General features: G+C 30.9%; 1 protein-coding gene across 1 annotated transcript in view; it reads right to left on the reverse strand.

Moving 5' to 3' along the window:
* Window positions 1-201: 201 nt before the first annotated feature.
* LOC130450287 (uncharacterized) overlaps window positions 202-19,177 on the reverse strand; it is a 156,658-nt gene continuing 137,682 nt past the window's right edge. Inside the window, exons 11-16 of the mRNA XM_056788613.1 lie at window positions 6,687-6,854; window positions 6,249-6,382; window positions 4,653-4,887; window positions 1,482-1,811; window positions 985-1,431; window positions 202-427 (exon numbers count right to left, since the gene is read on the reverse strand). Coding sequence (XP_056644591.1) covers window positions 225-427; window positions 985-1,431; window positions 1,482-1,811; window positions 4,653-4,887; window positions 6,249-6,382; window positions 6,687-6,854 — 1,517 coding nt within the window. The 3' untranslated portion in view covers window positions 202-224. The remainder of the gene's footprint in view (window positions 428-984; window positions 1,432-1,481; window positions 1,812-4,652; window positions 4,888-6,248; window positions 6,383-6,686; window positions 6,855-19,177) is intronic.

Here is a 19,177-nt window from a genome sequence, read left to right on the forward strand (position 1 = left end):
TTGGGAACCTTGCAACCCTTGTACTTTTTGTATAAATCCAAAAGTTCACAAATTGTTTGATTATTTAGAGGTGAACCAGTCGCAATAACCTTGAAATGTCTTTGACTTAATTCACATTTAGTTTTTTTATCTTTCCAGTTTAGAATTTACGAGCTTGATTTGTTCTGAAATCGAGGTTAGCTATAATTAAAACACGTTTAATTTTTTTCTCAATTTATATATATTTATGAATTTTTTATATAACTATCACACGGTACGTCTTTGCTAGTACACGAGGCGAAAGCCATTAAATGTGCTATCACATTTTGCTCCACGACACCGGTGAACAAATGTGCCCAAGGTCCACGAGTAAATATCCCAACATCGTCGGCTCCGTGTGTTTCTTTTGCCAAAGGTGCTACGGCCGGCCAGGCGAAATTAATATCACCTGATATATTTTAAAACAACATTATTAATAATTAGCGTGAATATGCAATGTAAAAACTTCGTCAAAAAGAGTATAAATGAAGTTGTTGTTGTGCACGATTGGAGTAGAGTGATTTTGGGAACGCGGGAAAAAATCGGCCGTTGGAGGGAGCAGATCTCTTGTACTTAAACTCTTATCGAAGCGCCTCGTCATGGAGGATCATGGAACGTTTAATGGAGCAGCGATACGCGTTCAAATTTTGCGCAAAACTCGATAAAACGGACAAAGAAACTCATGATATGATTAAGGAACACACTAGATTCAGCATTCTTCAAACCCAAGTGATTTGGTAACGGAAGTGTTGTCAAATGAATGAAAGACAATCTTCCAGGATTTCCTTGACTCTATCAGACTTTTTTCTATAATAAAATCGACGCTGAAGCATCACGGCTCAATAGATGAGACTGAACATTGAAGACCTGAACAGAATTCCGGTGTAGGCGTTTCTGAGATAGATATCGAAGGCGGTTACTTTGAATATTTCTAATCGTTTATACTAAACTATATGAATGTCATACCTAAATCCTCCAGCGTAGGTACAATTCTCTTCTTATTCTTTTTCGTAGGTTTATATCCTGGTCCATTCGCGTAAGATAAAATTGTATAGAGGTCGTCGTCGTTGGCTACACCTCCATATCCAAACACGTCACTTCCTCTTTTCGCGTAACCGGCGTAACTCATAGTATGAGCGTGGTCTGCAGTAACCACAATCAAAGTATCTTGTTCGTTAGTTAATTCAACTGCCTTTTGAACGGCCTTAGCAAATTCCGCTGTTTCATCGAGAGCTTTATGTGGGGTAGTTTCATGGTGAGCTTTATCGATTTTTCCACCTTCCACGAAAAGAAAATAACCTTCGGGACCTTTTTGTAGTACTCTGATGGCCGCTTCGGTCATTTCTTCTAGAGATGGATCAGTTTTGTTGTCTCGTTCCAGATTGTACGCCATGTGATTGGAATCGAATAAACCTAAAGCATATTTGATATAATTTTAGTTGTATGATTGAGAAATGTATTACCTAATACGAAGTCTGTGTCATTTTTCAGATTGAGTAACTGATCTTTATTCCAAACGTATTCATATTTAGCTCCCGCCTTGTCTTTCTGTTTGCCCCATTCGCGAATTAAATCCAAATGATCGCACCTCTCGCCTCTCTTTCCCTCTTCGTCTCTATCGTAAGCTGGTATAAATTTCTTTCTACCACCTCCGAGAATGACGTTGAGGTTTTTACCAGTGGCTTCAAAAATTAATTGGTGGGCTATATCTTGGCATTCCTTGGGATTTTCGTGCGAATCTAAAACGTCGCTATCACTTTCCCAATGTCTGTAAGCTGTATGAGCGAAAACTCCTGAAAACAAACACAATCAACAACGTGTAATAAATTTTAATTAACTATATGGTAACTTTTGACATTCTTAATATTGTTATAAACAAGAAGCTATTTGAACTACGTAAATATGATGTACGTTCCGTAATTTTCTTTGGTTTTTGTTATTTGGAACGTACGAAATTGAATTCCGCCTTTGGCTTTACTAAATTGATATTTTCACTACAAAAATCTCATAAATTTTCGAAGGAAACTTAATCAAGACTTTTCATCGGCGTTGGTGAAACTTTTATGTTGTTGCTCCGGTTCATTCGAGCCAGAAAAAATTATTCTGCAGAACAGTTCAAATAATAGCGTATAAACACATCCTGCTGATAATATTTTGTACTACAATTTGTATTGATGTAGAAGTTTAGTCCTTTCGGTATTTCATTCTTTAGAACTAAGATGTTGAAGTGGACGGTTCGCGGATGTTTTCATTTTCCTGATGGAATATCGCGGAGCTCGTATAAGGGTTGAAAAATTTTTGTGCTACTTCTATTTTTTTAGATGTTTCCTTCTGCTACGTTGGCCGTTTCCACCAACACGGTTGCCGAAGAAAGCCTTAGCCCATGTCCGGTATATTCTTCGGGATTTTTCAATATCAGTTTCGAGACAGCACTGATTGTATGGCATCCAGCTTGTTGTCGATGAAACAAATAATCTTCTGCTGTTCATATTTTTAGGTCTTACGTCTGCAATTTACGGAAGGTATATCATTGGGAATGTCTTGACATGATTTGTTCCATCTGACAAAATCAGAACATCGTCTGAACTCAAACGTTTTAAATCATCTCCATGGCATGCGCCTAAGAACTCTAAAATCAATTTTGTATAAAAATGTAGTTACTTTCTTTGCCATTAGGACCAAGGACTTTTTTGGTAGCCTTGACGCTTCAAAATAGGAATCGTTTTTGGATATTTGGTGTTACCAACAATTTCTTTTATATCTAAACAATTCCTTAGCAATGAGAACTGTAACGTTCAAGGTTTCATTTTGGTTTTTTTCGAAAAAATAAACTAGAAGTTACACACTTTTTGAGATCACGCAATTCTGGATTTTCTTCTGAGTGCCTTTCTTTAAACTAACGTGAATAATATAGACAGAAAATAAAACAATGAAAATAAAATGTTCTAAATTTAATCCTTATCCTTTTTAAGTTGTTTTCAGATAAGTAAAATGAAAAATATCGTTCCCTACACGTCCGGAAATGAGTTGTTCGCCTCACACGATAATTTGTTTGATTCTTTTTTTAATTGTTAATATTTTCGAAGTTTAAGACAAGGGAATTTTTTGTAAGCGTTTACTTTTTCGTTAATATAAATACTGTGGATTATTTCGGACCAGTTGATTACTTTTCCATTTGAAAAGTATTTGAATTATAGTCGTTTTTTTGAATATTTCAATCTGTAACCACTTGTCAAATCTATGGTATTTTTTATCAAAATTTTGCTGAAAACTTTGTCAAGCGAATTGCTTGCCCCCAGTTTTAACAATTTTACTAGATATCTAAGAAAAGATTGATTCTGGAAAAGCTTCACAAAAAATGTTATGAACGTTTTCTAAGTTAACCTATTCTTTTGAGGTTAAATTTCACCAACATAACCTAATATTCTAAAAGAACAAATGTATTGAACCTTTTTTCGTAGAGCTTTTTATGAAATTCATGGTTTTTTATTAGTAAATTTGCTGAGGTTAAAACGAAGGTTGATCTAATCGGAACTAAAGAAAATATTGATTTTGGAAAAGCTTCACAAAAAATGTTATGAACGTTTTCTAAGTTAACCTATTCTTTTGAGGTTAAATTTCACCAACATAACCTAATATTCTAAAAGAACGAATGTATTCAACCTTTTTTCGTAGAGCTTTTTATGAAATTCATGGTTTTTTATTAGTAAAATTGCTGAGGGTAAAACAAAGGTTGATCTAATCGGAACTAAAGAAAATATTGATTTTGGAAAAGCTTCACAAAAAATGTTATGAACGTTTTCTAAGTTAACCTATTCTTTTGAGGTTAAATTTCACCAACATAACCTAATATTCTAAAAGAACAAATGTATTCAACCTTTTTTCGTAGAGCTTTTTATGAAATTCATGGTTTTTTATTAGTAAATTTGCTGAGATTAAAACAAAGGTTGATCTAATCGGAACTAAAGAAAATATTGATTTTGGAAAAGCTTCACAAAAAATGTTATGAACGTTTTCTAAGTTAACCTATTCTTTTGAGGTTAAATTTCACCAACATAACCTAATATTCTAAAAGAACGAATGTATTCAACCTTTTTTCGTAGAGCTTTTTATGAAATTCATGGTTTTTTATTAGTAAAATTGCTGAGGGTAAAACAAAGGTTGATCTAATCGGAACTAAAGAAAAGATTGATTTTGGAAAAGCTTCACAAAAAATGTTATGAACGTTTTCTAAGTTAACCTATTCTTTTGAGGTTAAATTTCACCAACATAACCTAATATTCTAAAAGAACGAATGTATTCAACCTTTTTTCGTAGAGCTTTTTATGAAATTCATGGTTTTTTATTAGTAAAATTGCTGAGGGTAAAACAAAGGTTGATCTAATCGGAACTAAAGAAAATATTGATTTTGGAAAAGCTTCACAAAAAATGTTATGAACGTTTTCTAAGTTAACCTATTCTTTTGAGGTTAAATTTCACCAACATAACCTAATATTCTAAAAGAACAAATGTATTCAACCTTTTTTCGTAGAGCTTTTTATGAAATTAATGGTTTTTTATTAGTAAAATTGCCGAGGGTAAAACAAAGGTTGATCTATTCGGAACTAAACTTATATTATCTAATGTAGTAGTACCTGCAGGTGAAGCATGGGTAACTCTAGTCGTTGTAACCAACCCCGTTCTTTTTCCATTCAACTGAAATAGCCTAGCAATAGAATCTACTTGGTTTTCCGGATTTTTCATGGCCGAGCAGTTTTTTCTTGATACGGCCGCCGAAACACCGATCGTCGCTTTATTGGCTTTAACTCCTCCTAAATATGCAGTCGCTGAACACGCTGAATCTGCAGTTTGGTGATCAACACAGTAAGTCTGCGTTGAAAATGTTGAAAATCGTTAAATACGTAGTTTTCAGTCAAAAAGATTATCAAAATTAAATGTTATTTCGATTGCATGTTGAAAAACTTCATTTTAATATTGAACTAATGTTTGGACTGCGTGTTATTGCGATGTTAGTTGAGTTTCAAAAAAATACAGACTGTCCGAGAAAACTCTAGAGAAGTAAGTTGATTGTAATATTTTGGAATTTATAATAATTGGGAAACTCGGACAAAAAAGATGATTTGGATGGATTCGGTGATTCACTAGATTTTGAGATGCCCGAAGATGATGTTTGATGATCAGTTAGTAAAAAAGTAGTTTTGATTCTTCTCCTGTATCAAATACTATTCAATAAATGAAAAGAATGTAATAAATTGAGTTTTTTAACGAAACTCAAAACTGAAAGACATTTTTTCTTTTGTAAAACTGGTACTTGGTCATAATATGCTCCAATTATGACTTCATGTTAATCTCCAACCTCAAAATATGGTTATCGTCTTGCTTCTTGACTTTTAGTTGCGTTTTGAGTGTTCCATGTAGTGAAAGTGACAGTTCCGTACTGCAAAACGCTTTCGGAACGTTCTGGAGTAGACATTTAACTTTCTTAAATGTGACCCAGCCACTTCAATGTTGACAGTTGACAGTTTCACTTCGATGATTTTGCATAACCTTAAAGTTTTGTCTAAATGAATGTATAACAATGAATGATGATGATCTACAAATTGTATCGAAATCACAAACACATCTACAGAGATTTCATTAACATCTTGTATAGATATACATATTCCATCTACATCCTTGGCATATAAATAACTATTTTCATCTTTGTTCTATGAAGAATTAATGACAGATGTTGGTTATTATTCATAGGTTAAGAAAAGTAGCAAAATTAATATTTTTTAGGTTAGATAAGTGATGAAACGATTAATAATATGATTTTAATTTTTTTATAAACCTAAAAATGTGAAAAAAATGGGAACAAATATTGAAAATGACACCAAAATTTAAATAATTCATGAAAATTGTTTGATTTGTGATATTGAGTGTAATTTTTCCCAAATTGTTCGTTTTCGTACGTACTTCTCGAAAAAAAAAAACACGGTATTCTTCGAAAAAAATTTTGAAGTACAATTTGCAGGGAACTATGAGAGAATTTATGGTTTTTGGATTTTTATTTGATTGAAAAAAATGTTGAGATTCTGATTGTCAAAAATATGTCTCATTTTTACCTTAAATTCGCAAAAAAAATGAACAAAATGATGAAACAATTATTGAAAATATTAATATTTGATTGTTTATGATCAAAAATAGGATGTATCCCTGTCCAAACGTGTTAAATGAAAAATATTTACCTTGGAAAAACCTGCATAAGGAAACTTTTCGAATGACAGCTGTTTTTCTTCACCTCCAATATACACTCTGGTGGCAGATATTGTTGGAATGGACATGCCATCTCCAAGGAAGAGGATTACATTTTTTGCTAAATCTGTACAAATTGAATGAAATGATTTCAAAAAATTCAATTAACGTAACTAATCGCGTGATTTTTTGATATTTTTTTTAGCAACAAACAACAAAGTTTTAATGAAAATTCTCAAAATTTCATGAGCTCGTATTCAACTTTCTAATAAACATAATGCATTTAAATAATTTTATATAATAATAATTATAATAATAATAGATTTATAGTAGTTTTTTCTATTATTCTGAATTTATTCTCTTGTGAAAATAAGACAAAAAAAAAATAAAAGGATGTGAATGACAAACAAATAAAATTTAAATTGAATTACTTCGATTCAATTTCCTCAGAAGCTTTTCTTTTACGGTTGAAACAGCTTGTTGATTCCAATGAAGCTTCTTTTTTTCCGATTCGATCTCAGCCGGTGGCCGTTTTCGTACTAAAGTGTACGTAAAAGGAAATTCGTCATCCTCGAAACCGATTCTACTCTGCCCTTCATCTATAAACATTGAAATAATATCAGTTCAACGATTTATTATTAATTTCAATGCGAATATTTATTACAACGGACCTTTATTAGTTTTCATTTCATACGATTTATTTTGCTTCAAGTCAAGGTTAAGTTCAAGAATCTTTCTTCTAAATCTTGGTTATTGGGTATAAGTAGGCTTCTGTTTTTAAAGTTGAACAAAAAACATACTTAATACCTCCTCAGCTTCAGAAAGTTGCCAATAATGTTGAATAATTGTTTAATTTTTAAAATAACATCCCTTTGAATCGTTTGCTAGTCCTGCATACACAACAAACTTTCCGAGATCCTACGGGATTTAGACGAATTAAAGCTTCGAATTTGAGAAACTGTGCAAGTGCTAAAAAAGCAACGCTTTCAAATGAGCGCAGGCAATCCAGAGTAGTGCTAGCACTTAAAATTATATCGTGGGCTTACTACAAGAAACCGCTAAGTCCAGTTTTGTTAAATTTTCAACTAAAAATACAGTTAGTATAGTCCAAAGTCCAAGTCCAAATACCATAAGTGCTCTGTACCGGCTCTTGCATATCCAATAATACCAATCGATTACATTGTTTACTGTAAAAACCCAAGAATCCTGCAATAGAACTCAAATTCGAATTTCGCGCTCTGTAAAGGGAATTTTGAGAGGTTAGGTTGGTAACACCGATCGAGACTTGCGTCAGATAGACGTAAGCACTATAAAAATAAAGATTATTTTGAAAAAGTTTTTTATTTGAATTTATTCTGGCAATTCAAGAAAGAAGTTTACACCTGAAAGTTTTTGAATCCATTTACAATTTTTTCGGAGTAAATAGAAACTTTAAACTCAATTATCTAGAGACTATACATTTTGTACATAACTTGTTTTTGCAGCAAGCCCACGATATGTATGGTTATCTGGAGTTTTGGTAACGAATTATCTTCTTAGACATTATTTATAAGACCTACATTTATGAACGTGTTACACTCAGAAAGAATAATCACGTGACTTATCAATATTAACGAAAACAATGAAACAATAAGCTTTTCCGCAAATACATTTCGTTATAAAACTATTACAGTCATTTATTGGAACAAAACAAGAATTACTGTCATGCAATCATGTCAACGCAAACCTTGAATCATTTTATTACGTTCTTAAGTTGGTTTTATAAACTTTTACGCTCGCGCTCGTCCTGACGCTCGCGTTACGAGTTCGAGCTGGAAACTATCTCTAAACTTTTTGACTTTTCTTTGTCATTAGAATTTAATTGACTGGCATTTGTTTAGATTTTTTGTTAACGTTGTTTCTAACCCAGTTACATTTGTACTTTTTTAGGTAGCAAGTAAACCAAGTATTAGAACGCGTTCACTGGAATTCTGTGTCTCCATGCTTTGGTAAAATAAAATAAGAAAATACACCCACAATTCAAACACAAATTATACCAAGAAAATAAACAGAAAATGGTTGAACTTTGATGACATATATATTTGTTTTTATTGGCAACATAAAAATCGGCCTTATTCCAGTGCGAGCTAGGCGCGAGCTTTAGCGCGAGCACAGACGTTTGTGTTTATAAATCACACTTCGTAATCGATTTCAATTGCCTTTGAAGCAGATGCTTAGTCTACATCTATTATTGAGAAAGTATCAGTTAAATCCATTTTGAATTGTACTATGAACCATATACAAATATATTAAATTTTTATTGAGACTTTATAATAAATGTTAAATGTTGACAATAACCCTCTAAAAGTATGTTACAACATTCATTTTCACTGAATTGCCCATTCACGAAATTAACGCCCGACTGATCACTGAAATATGTCGAAATATTAACACAATTATTAAAAACAAAAACGTTACCTCAAACTAACCGATTTTATTAATAGATATTGTATATATATGTATCTAGACACTTTCTATATTGAGTTTTTTGGAGTTGTAATCGAGTTGATGCAACATAATATACAACTAAAAACAATCGTTTCTTCATAGCATTATTATTATTATTACATTAAATTGCAAATATATACATATTTAAATAATAAAACGTTTTTATAAATATTCTGGACACTAAATTTTATAATTATAAAGTTATCTACATTTTTAATTCGGAATAATCAAAGAGATTAATCTAAAGAAGTTGATAGGTTAAAGTAATCTTCTTTTTTTAAATGTAGGACTTGTCATTTAGAGCTTGCTTGACATTTTTCGCTTTCTATCAGATCATATCTTTCTCTAATTAGCTCGTTCTATGCTTACCAAAAAATAAAAAGATTTTGGTACAAAAAGGGCTCAAAAACTTATCATCTAAACTTTCTTCTTTTAATTATTGATTTACTCTCTATAAGCATTTCTCGTACAAAAGTTCTCCGGATATTTTGAGAATAAGAAATTTAAAAAATCGAGAAAGTATGACTTTACTTTTTATTCGATTGATGCTGAATCGAGACATTAGTATTCGATTTATGAAAGCTTTGGTTCATAAAGAATCGATTAATAAATATTTCTTTATCATTTATTCGTCTGACTTTACTCTTTATTCGATTGATGCTGAATCGAGTCATCAGTATTCGATTTATGAAAGCTTTGGTTCATAAAGAATCGATTAATAAATATTTCTTTATCATTTATTCGTCTGACTTTACTCTTTATTCGATTGATGCTGAATCGAGTCATCAGTATTCGATTTATGAAAGCTTTGGTTCATAAAGAATCGATTAATAAATATTTCTTTATCATTCATTCGTATGACTTTACTTTTTATTCGATTGATGCTGAATTCAGTCATTAGTATTCTATTTATGAAAGTTTTGGTTCATAAAGAATCGATTAATGAATATTTCTTTATCATTCATTCGTATGACTTTACTTTTTATTCGATTGATGCTGAATCGAGTCATCAGTATTCGATTTATGAAAGTTTTGGTTCATAAAGAATCGATTAATAAATATTTCTTTATCATTCATTCGTATGACTTTACTTTTTATTCGATTGATGCTGAATCGAGTCATCAGTATTCGATTTATGAAAGTTTTGGTTCATAAAGAATCGATTAATAAATATTTCTTTATCATTCATTCGTATGACTTTACTTTTTATTCGATTGATGCTGAATCGAGTCATCAGTATTCGATTTATGAAAGTTTTGGTTCATAAAGAATCGATTAATAAATATTTCTTTATCATTCATTCGTATGACTTTACTTTTTATTCGATTGATGCTGAATTCAGTCATTAGTATTCGATTTATGAAAGTTTTGGTTCATAAAGAATCGATTAATAAATATTTCTTTATCATTCATTCGTGTGACTTTACTTTTTATTCGATTGATGCTGAATCGAGACATTAGTATTCGATTTATGAAAGCTTTGGTTCATAAAGAATCGATTAATAAATATTTCTTTATCATTCATTCGTATGACTTTACTTTTTATTCGATTGATGCTGAATTCAGTCATTAGTATTCGATTTATGAAAGTTTTGGTTCATAAAGAATCGATTAATAAATATTTCTTTATCATTCATTCGTGTGACTTTACTTTTTATTCGATTGATGCTGAATCGAGACATTAGTATTCGATTTATGAAAGCTTTGGTTCATAAAGAATCGATTAATAAATATTTCTTTATCATTCATTCGTATGACTTTACTTTTTATTCGATTGATGCTGAATTCAGTCATTAGTATTCGATTTATGAAAGTTTTGGTTCATAAAGAATCGATTAATAAATATTTCTTTATCATTCATTCGTGTGACTTTACTTTTTATTCGATTGATGCTGAATCGAGTCATCAGTATTCGATTTATGAAAGCTTTGGTTCATAAAGAATCGATTAATAAATATTTCTTTATCATTTATTCGTCTGACTTTACTCTTTATTCGATTGATGCTGAATCGAGTCATCAGTATTCGATTTATGAAAGCTTTGGTTCATAAAGAATCGATTAATAAATATTTCTTTATCATTCATTCGTATGACTTTACTTTTTATTCGATTGATGCTGAATCGAGTCATCAGTATTCGATTTATGAAAGCTTTGGTTCATAAAGAATCGATTAATAAATATTTCTTTATCATTCATTCGTATGACTTTACTTTTTATTCGATTGATGCTGAATCGAGTCATCAGTATTCGATTTATGAAAGCTTTGGTTCATAAAGAATCGATTAATAAATATTTCTTTATCATTTATTCGTCTGACTTTACTCTTTATTCGATTGATGCTGAATCGAGTCATCAGTATTCGATTTATGAAAGCTTTGGTTCATAAAGAATCGATTAATAAATATTTCTTTATCATTCATTCGTATGACTTTACTTTTTATTCGATTGATGCTGAATTCAGTCATTAGTATTCTATTTATGAAAGTTTTGGTTCATAAAGAATCGATTAATAAATATTTCTTTATCATTCATTCGTCTGACTTTACTTTTTATTCGATGGTTGCTGAATCCAGTCATTAGTATTCGATTTATGGAAGTTTTGGTTCATAAAGAATCGATTAATAAATATTTCTTTATCATTCATTCGTATGACTTTACTTTTTATTCGATTGATGCTGAATCGAGTCATCAGTATTCGATTTATGAAAGCTTTGGTTCATATAGAATCGATTCATGAATATTTCTTTATCATTTATTCGTATGACTTTACTTTTTATTCGATTGATGCTGAATCGAGTCATCAGTATTCGATTTATGAAAGCTTTGGTTCATAAAGAATCGATTAATAGATATTTCTTTATCATTCATTCGTAATCCTTAACTTTATTTTTTATTCTACTGATACTGAATCGATGTAAAAGAGATTCGATTTATAATTCTTTTCATATTAATTCGATTCATATGGATTCATTCGCTACAGATTCACTAAAATTCGATTTATATAGGTTAGGTTCAAAGAGAATCTTTTCTAATACATTTAATTACTTTAATTTTCGTTCATAGATATTTATTATATTTTTATAATAATTCGATCAATGTTAATTCGATATAAATCAGAAAATCGATTCATGATTCGTTTCATATTGATTCGATTCATACATAATCTTGAGAACTAGATTTATATACGCTAGGTTCGTAGAGAATCGATTCGTTTATAATACATTCATTTAGTTTATTTTCATTAATAGATATTTATTATATTCTTATCATAATAATTCGTTTAATGTTAATTCGATATAAATTAAAAAATCGATTCAAGATTTCATTTCATATTCATTCCATTCATATGGATGTATTCTATATAGATTCGATTTATGATAACTCGATTTGATTTGAATATAATCGATTCCTACTAATTTGATTCATGTAAATTCGATTCGGAATTAGCTATAATACGTAAGGGCTAAAAGACTTTACGTGAAAGGTAGTTTTAGTAATAATAATATAATAAAAATAATATAAATTAAAACATCGATTCAAGATTTTATTTCATATTCATTCGATTCATATGGATGTGTTCTATATAGATTCGATTCATGATAAATCGATTTATATAGAAAATTTGATTTGAATATAATCGATTCCTACTGATTTGATTCATGTAAATTCGATTCGGAAATAGTAAAACTTTTTATAATGAAAGGACTCACGCGAAAAATTGTAAAAGGAAAGTATAAATGCTTGGGAAAACATTAATACTTTCAAATTTATGATAGAAGCTTAAGGATTAATCTGAGATTGGTTATGATTCATCTTAATTTTTTGACATGAATTTAAAAGTATATTGATAACGGTCGAAATTGAGTCGGAACATAAAAAATTGATTATAGAAATAAAAAATTAAAAAATGAAAATTATTTAAATCGCTAAACAATTAAAGAAACGAATAAATTCATTATTTAACGTACCTTTTTTGTTATTCTTGGGTTTGGCCGAAACGTCAACGCTCGAAAGGCACAAAGCGACAGCTAATAATGTCTGAATTAACATTCTGTTTCATCAACACCACTTTTGTTAATTAAATTCAGACTTATCCAAATATATACCTATATAAACTTGAATAACATTACCTTCCCCACTATTCAAAAATCAATTAATTTTTTTTTATTCGAATTATAACCGCAATCGTTAAATTTTTAAGTACGGGAGCGAGGAAGTCCTTATGGTTTATACCGGAACGAGGACAACTATCACAACAATTATATTAATGGTATCATTAGCTCTAATCTACTTTGACCAGATACCTATCGCTGAGGAAACGACATGGAAAGTGATCGCTTAGTATAGAATCGCGCATTGTTTCGTTAATATTTAACAACCTTCAGGAACTAACCGCTCTCTGAATTGTTTAACAATAACTTGATATTATTAACTATATTTATATGAATTATATCGCACGGGGATTAAGAGAAAGCGATTTAGGATAGTATAAATACTGTTCTGCAAGAGTTGATAAATTTTCATTGGAAAAAATTATTCATTTACGAGGTCTGGCTATTAAATAACGACACTACGCGCCTAGAGGGCGCAACAGGAGCAACGTATCCATATATTGAGAAAAAAAAACTCCGACTGAGTGCTATAAATTGTTGCAAGAGGCCTGAGGGGACAATTATCTATCTCATGCGCGTTTTTTTGAGTGGTGTAAGCACTTTAGTGAGGGCCGAGATGATCAACATCCACGTCGCTCTGTAACTGTTTCAACGGTGACCAAAATCAACCAAATTGTGCGTGAAGATCGTCGATTGAGCATGCGGATGATTATCGAGGCGGTAAACACCGATAAAGAAACGATTAGAAAAAGATCTGCTTTGAAAGGGATCTGATTTGAGTCAATGGAAGGGGTAAAACAAAAAACGGCAGAACCTCTAAAGGCTCTAACTAAAGATGACTTCCAGCACTGCTTCGATCAATGAAAAAAACGTATGGAAAGTTGTGTGGCGAGAGGAGGGAAGTATATTGAAGGGGAGCATTCGAACGTAGAGTAATTTTTGTAATAGAAACCTTTTTCGTAACCAGTTTCGTTATTTAATAGCCAGACCTCGTATATGGTTCATATAGTAACGATTTTGGTTAGGTTTACAAAATAATTGATGATTGAAAGTTTGTTCAGATTCAATTCAAACCATCTATATTGAAGTATATACATACACCGTTACTTTAAAATAATTTCTTACATATTTTTTTAACCAGTACTTTTGTAATTATGGATACAACCGTCAATACCGGATAATTTTACATTTAATGGTTGGCGAAGTGACGGTCGTTTGAAATTAATATTTGTGTATATCAATTGTAGGTTTTTCTCTAATTAATCGTGTTCAAATGTCATGGTTTCGCATTGACATTTAATGGATAAAATAATTGGCAGAAATTTGGGGTTGATTTTAAAAATCTTAAATCACTATTCAGCTCTAACACTATGAGCCCCTGCCTTATATTTATTTTGTTATATTCCAGAGCTTGGTAGAACAAAGTTCCAAACTCTTTCTAGAAATATTGAAACATATTTCAATGATTACAGATCGCTATAGATGAAGACACCCATCAAGATTTCAAGACTAATCTTTAAGGTTATGTCAGTGCTATACTTTGAAGGTTGTCACGTGATACTGGTCACGTTGACGTAACTTTAGAAGCAACTAGTGCGTGATTTTCAATAGTTTATGTTGCTTATGTTTATGGTATCAGAATCGGTACAAAGAAAAATTCCAATCATGACCATGACCAAATCAAAGTCATAACTGTTCGAGAAGTTGCGAAGAGGCTGCATGTATCGCACACAATAATTGAAAAACACTTAAAATGTCTTCGACAAGTTAAGAAGGTTTATAGTTGGACACAACTCGAATTGAAAGAAATTCATTTAACACAAAGATTAAACATTTGGGATATGAACCTTAAACGAAACGAAAAATTTAACAAAAAAAGTCCATGTTGTCAGTTTGGTGGGAATACAAAGGTGTTGAGTTTTTTGAGCTGCTTCCAAGGAACCAAACGTTCGATTCTGATGTTTACTGTCAACAATTAATGGAACTGGATGAATCAATCAAGGTTTAGTGTTCCACCATGATAATGCAAGGCCGTATCCCTGAAAACTATTGGAACTTGACTTTGAAGTGATGCCACGTCCTCCATACAGCCCTGAACTGGCACCATCTGATTACCATTTATTTCAGAATTCTTAGAATGGACAAATTTTCACAAAAGACGATGACTTTCAATCACACCTGGTTCAATTTTTTGCTGATAAGAATAAGAATCACAAAATGAACAATATATAATTGATTAAAAACTATTCTTTGTTGAAAAAATTGTTTTATTTTACTTTATACTACAAAACTACTTGTCTCCAATCAATAGAAATATTGGGGTACGTAAAATGTGTTGCCTATACGGATATATTATGGACGAAAGTTTTGGTAGGTTCACTAGAAGTTTTGAATTTTTCAAATTAATAACTTGCAATAATAAATATTAATGATTCAGTGATTTAGGTTTTATTCTTTTCTCAGCCGCTACTAGACGAAGGTCTTCTCTACGTTTGCCTGCTCTACGAATATCATTTGTTTATGAACGTACCAGTGACACCAACTTCGTTTTTTTTTCTTCTAAATTTCGGAAAAAACTATATAGATATAATTGAGGTCATAATTTTGGTTTTGTTTTATTTAGATTCAACTACCATTCGCGATTATATTCAAAATGTAAATTGATTAAGTTATATTTATACCATATTATAGGTTATTTCGAGTGTAATGATTTGAAACGTCGGCCATATTGTCTTGGTTGTCAAGCGAAGGTTTTTTTTATTTGTGTATTGAGAATTGATTGTTTGGAGCTCTCTTTTTTATTGAAATGAATACATTTAGACAAAAAATGAAAATAAAACATGCTTCTAATAATAATTTCAATGTAAATAATGTAACATTTGTCCCACAAGACATTATGATGGTTGTGACGTCATCCCGGTTTGAATGTAGTAACTTTTGAAATATATTTAGGGAAATTTTTTTCTAACAATTGATGACACTGAATTGTTATCCCATATCTCCATTAGTTGTTACTCTATGATATTTATAATACAGGGGGTAACGATTTAATAATAAATCCGGTACGAAAAAATTATTTTTTTATATTTTTATTATTTGGTATGAGGATAGGAAGGGCGTTTAAGAAAAGAACGAATAAACAAGACTTACCTTTATTAAATAGTTAAATAAATAATATAACACATTGGGAAGAAATGTTTTCAATCATGTATACTTAAAAGACATGGAAACGAAAAATATCTAGTACAATGGAAAGGAAAAAAAAACGAACATTCTAATAAATGAAAAACTCAAGTAGTGGTTGACGCAAAAAGTTAATTTACAATATTCAGTAACGCAAGGCGATCACAGATAAACAACTGTCAAATGTAACATGCATAACTTTAGAAATTTTTCAATTTTAAAATTGCACATTTCGATTGATATGAATTATATCAACGCATTTTATAATATGTATATAATGTATATTCAATTATTTAAAAACATTCAGCTAATTCTAAGTGTACTGGAAATGCACTAAACCGAGACTTTCCTCGTTTTTACAGATAACACATACAAAAGATTTGGCAATTTGTCTTTTTTACCCCTTTAGTGTTTCCCAGAAGATTATCGAGCAATTTTTCTACGTAAGGTATTACTAGAGATTCATTCCAATTACAATAGACCGAAATATAATGTCATTCCAGGGGAAACGAAATATTCAAACTGATATTTAAATTACTCCAACACAATTTGGTTGGGAATTTGAAAAAGAAGCTGCATTGGAAACAATGTTTCATTCTCTTTCTATTTGAATCATTTCCAACTTCCTTAATCCACGTTTCATTCGGTTTTCCTTTCTTCCCTTCGCTTTTCCACCAATCTACTGCTTACCATCATATTGTACAGATAATTAAAACAGTTCAACGCACTTAAAAAGAGTTTTGAAAAGAAACTGCATTGGAAATAAGATTTTTCTTTCTATTTTCCAGCTTCCTTAATCCACGTTTCATTCAGTTTTCCTTTCTTCCCTTCGCTTTTCCACCAAACTACTGTTTACCATCAAACTGTACAGATAATTAAAACAGTTCAACGTACTTAAAAAGAGTTTTAAAAAGAAACTGCATTGGAAATAATGTTTTTCTTTCTATTTGAATCATTTCCAACTTCCTTGAGTCACTTTCATTCGTTTTCCTTTCTTTTCTTCGCTTTTCCACCAAACTACTGTTTACCATCACACTGTACTGATAATTAAAACAGTTCAACGTACTTAAGAAGAGTTTTAAAAAGAAACTGCGTTGGAAATAATGTTTTTCTTTCTATTTGAATAATTTCCAACTTCCTTGAGTCACTTTCATTCGTTTTCCTTTCTTTTCCTCGCTTTTCCACCAAACTACTGTTTACCATCAAACTGTACAGATAATTAAAACAGTTCAACGTACTTAAGAAGAGTTTTAAAAAGAAACTGCGTTGGAAATAATGTTTTTCTTTCTATTTGAATAATTTCCAACTTCCTTGAGTCACTTTCATTCGTTTTCCTTTCTTTTCCTCGCTTTTCCACCAAACTACTGTTTACCATCAAACTGTACAGATAATTAAAACAGTTCACCGTACTTAAAAAGAGTTTTAAAAAGAAACTGCATTGGAAATAAGATTTTTCTTTCTATTTTCCAGCTTCCTTAATCCACGTTTCATTCAGTTTTCCTTTCTTCCCTTCGCTTTTCCACCAAACTACTGTTTACCATCAAACTGTACAGATAATTAAAACAGTTCAACGTACTTAAAAAGAGTTTTAAAAAGAAACTGCATTGGAAATAATGTTTTTCTTTCTATTTGAATAATTTCCAACTTCCTTGAGTCACTTTCATTCGTTTTCCTTTCTTTTCTTCGCTTTTCCACCAAACTACTGTTTACCATCACACTGTACTGATAATTAAAACAGTTCAACGTACTTAAGAAGAGTTTTAAAAAGGAACTGCATTGGAAATAATGTTTTTCTTTCTATTTGAATAATTTCCAACTTCCTTGAGTCATTTTCATTCGTTTTCCTTTCTTTTCTTCGCTTTTCCACCAAACTACTGTTTACCATCACACTGTACTGATAATTAAAACAGTTCAACGTACTTAAGAAGAGTTTTAAAAAGAAACTGCGTTGGAAATAACGTTTTTCTTTCTATTCGAATAATTTCCAACTTCCTTGAGTCACTTTCATTCGGTTTTCCTTTCTTCCCTTCGCTTTTCCACCAAACTACTGTTTACCATCACACTGTACAGATAATTAAAACAGTTCAACGTACTTAAGAAGAGTTTTAAAAAGAAACTGCGTTGGAAATAATGTTTTTCTTTCTATTTGAATAATTTCCAACTTCCTTGAGTCACTTTCATTCGTTTTCCTTTCTTTTCCTCGCTTTTCCACCAAACTACTGTTTACCATCAAACTGTACAGATAATTAAAACAGTTCAACGTACTTAAGAAGAGTTTTAAAAAGAAACTGCGTTGGAAATAATGTTTTTCTTTCTATTTGAATAATTTCCAACTTCCTTGAGTCACTTTCATTCGTTTTCCTTTCTTTTCCTCGCTTTTCCACCAAACTACTGTTTACCATCAAACTGTACAGATAATTAAAACAGTTCACCGTACTTAAAAAGAGTTTTAAAAAGAAACTGCATTGGAAATAAGATTTTTCTTTCTATTTTCCAGCTTCCTTAATCCACGTTTCATTCAGTTTTCCTTTCTTCCCTTCGCTTTTCCACCAAACTACTGTTTACCATCAAACTGTACAGATAATTAAAACAGTTCAACGTACTTAAAAAGAGTTTTAAAAAGAAACTGCATTGGAAATAATGTTTTTCTTTCTATTTGAATAATTTCCAACTTCCTTGAGTCACTTTCATTCGTTTTCCTTTCTTTTCTTCGCTTTTCCACCAAACTACTGTTTACCATCACACTGTACTGATAATTAAAACAGTTCAACGTACTTAAGAAGAGTTTTAAAAAGGAACTGCATTGGAAATAATGTTTTTCTTTCTATTTGAATAATTTCCAACTTCCTTGAGTCATTTTCATTCGTTTTCCTTTCTTTTCTTCGCTTTTCCACCAAACTACTGTTTACCATCACACTGTACTGATAATTAAAACAGTTCAACGTACTTAAGAAGAGTTTTAAAAAGAAACTGCGTTGGAAATAACGTTTTTCTTTCTATTCGAATAATTTCCAACTTCCTTGAGTCACTTTCATTCGGTTTTCCTTTCTTCCCTTCGCTTTTCCACCAAACTACTGTTTACCATCACACTGTACAGATAATTAAAACAGTTCAACGTACTTAAAAAGAGTTTTAAAAA

The sequence above is a fragment of the Diorhabda sublineata genome, chromosome 11, assembly GCF_026230105.1.
Source record: "Diorhabda sublineata isolate icDioSubl1.1 chromosome 11, icDioSubl1.1, whole genome shotgun sequence".
Taxonomy (NCBI): Eukaryota; Metazoa; Arthropoda; class Insecta; order Coleoptera; family Chrysomelidae; genus Diorhabda; species Diorhabda sublineata.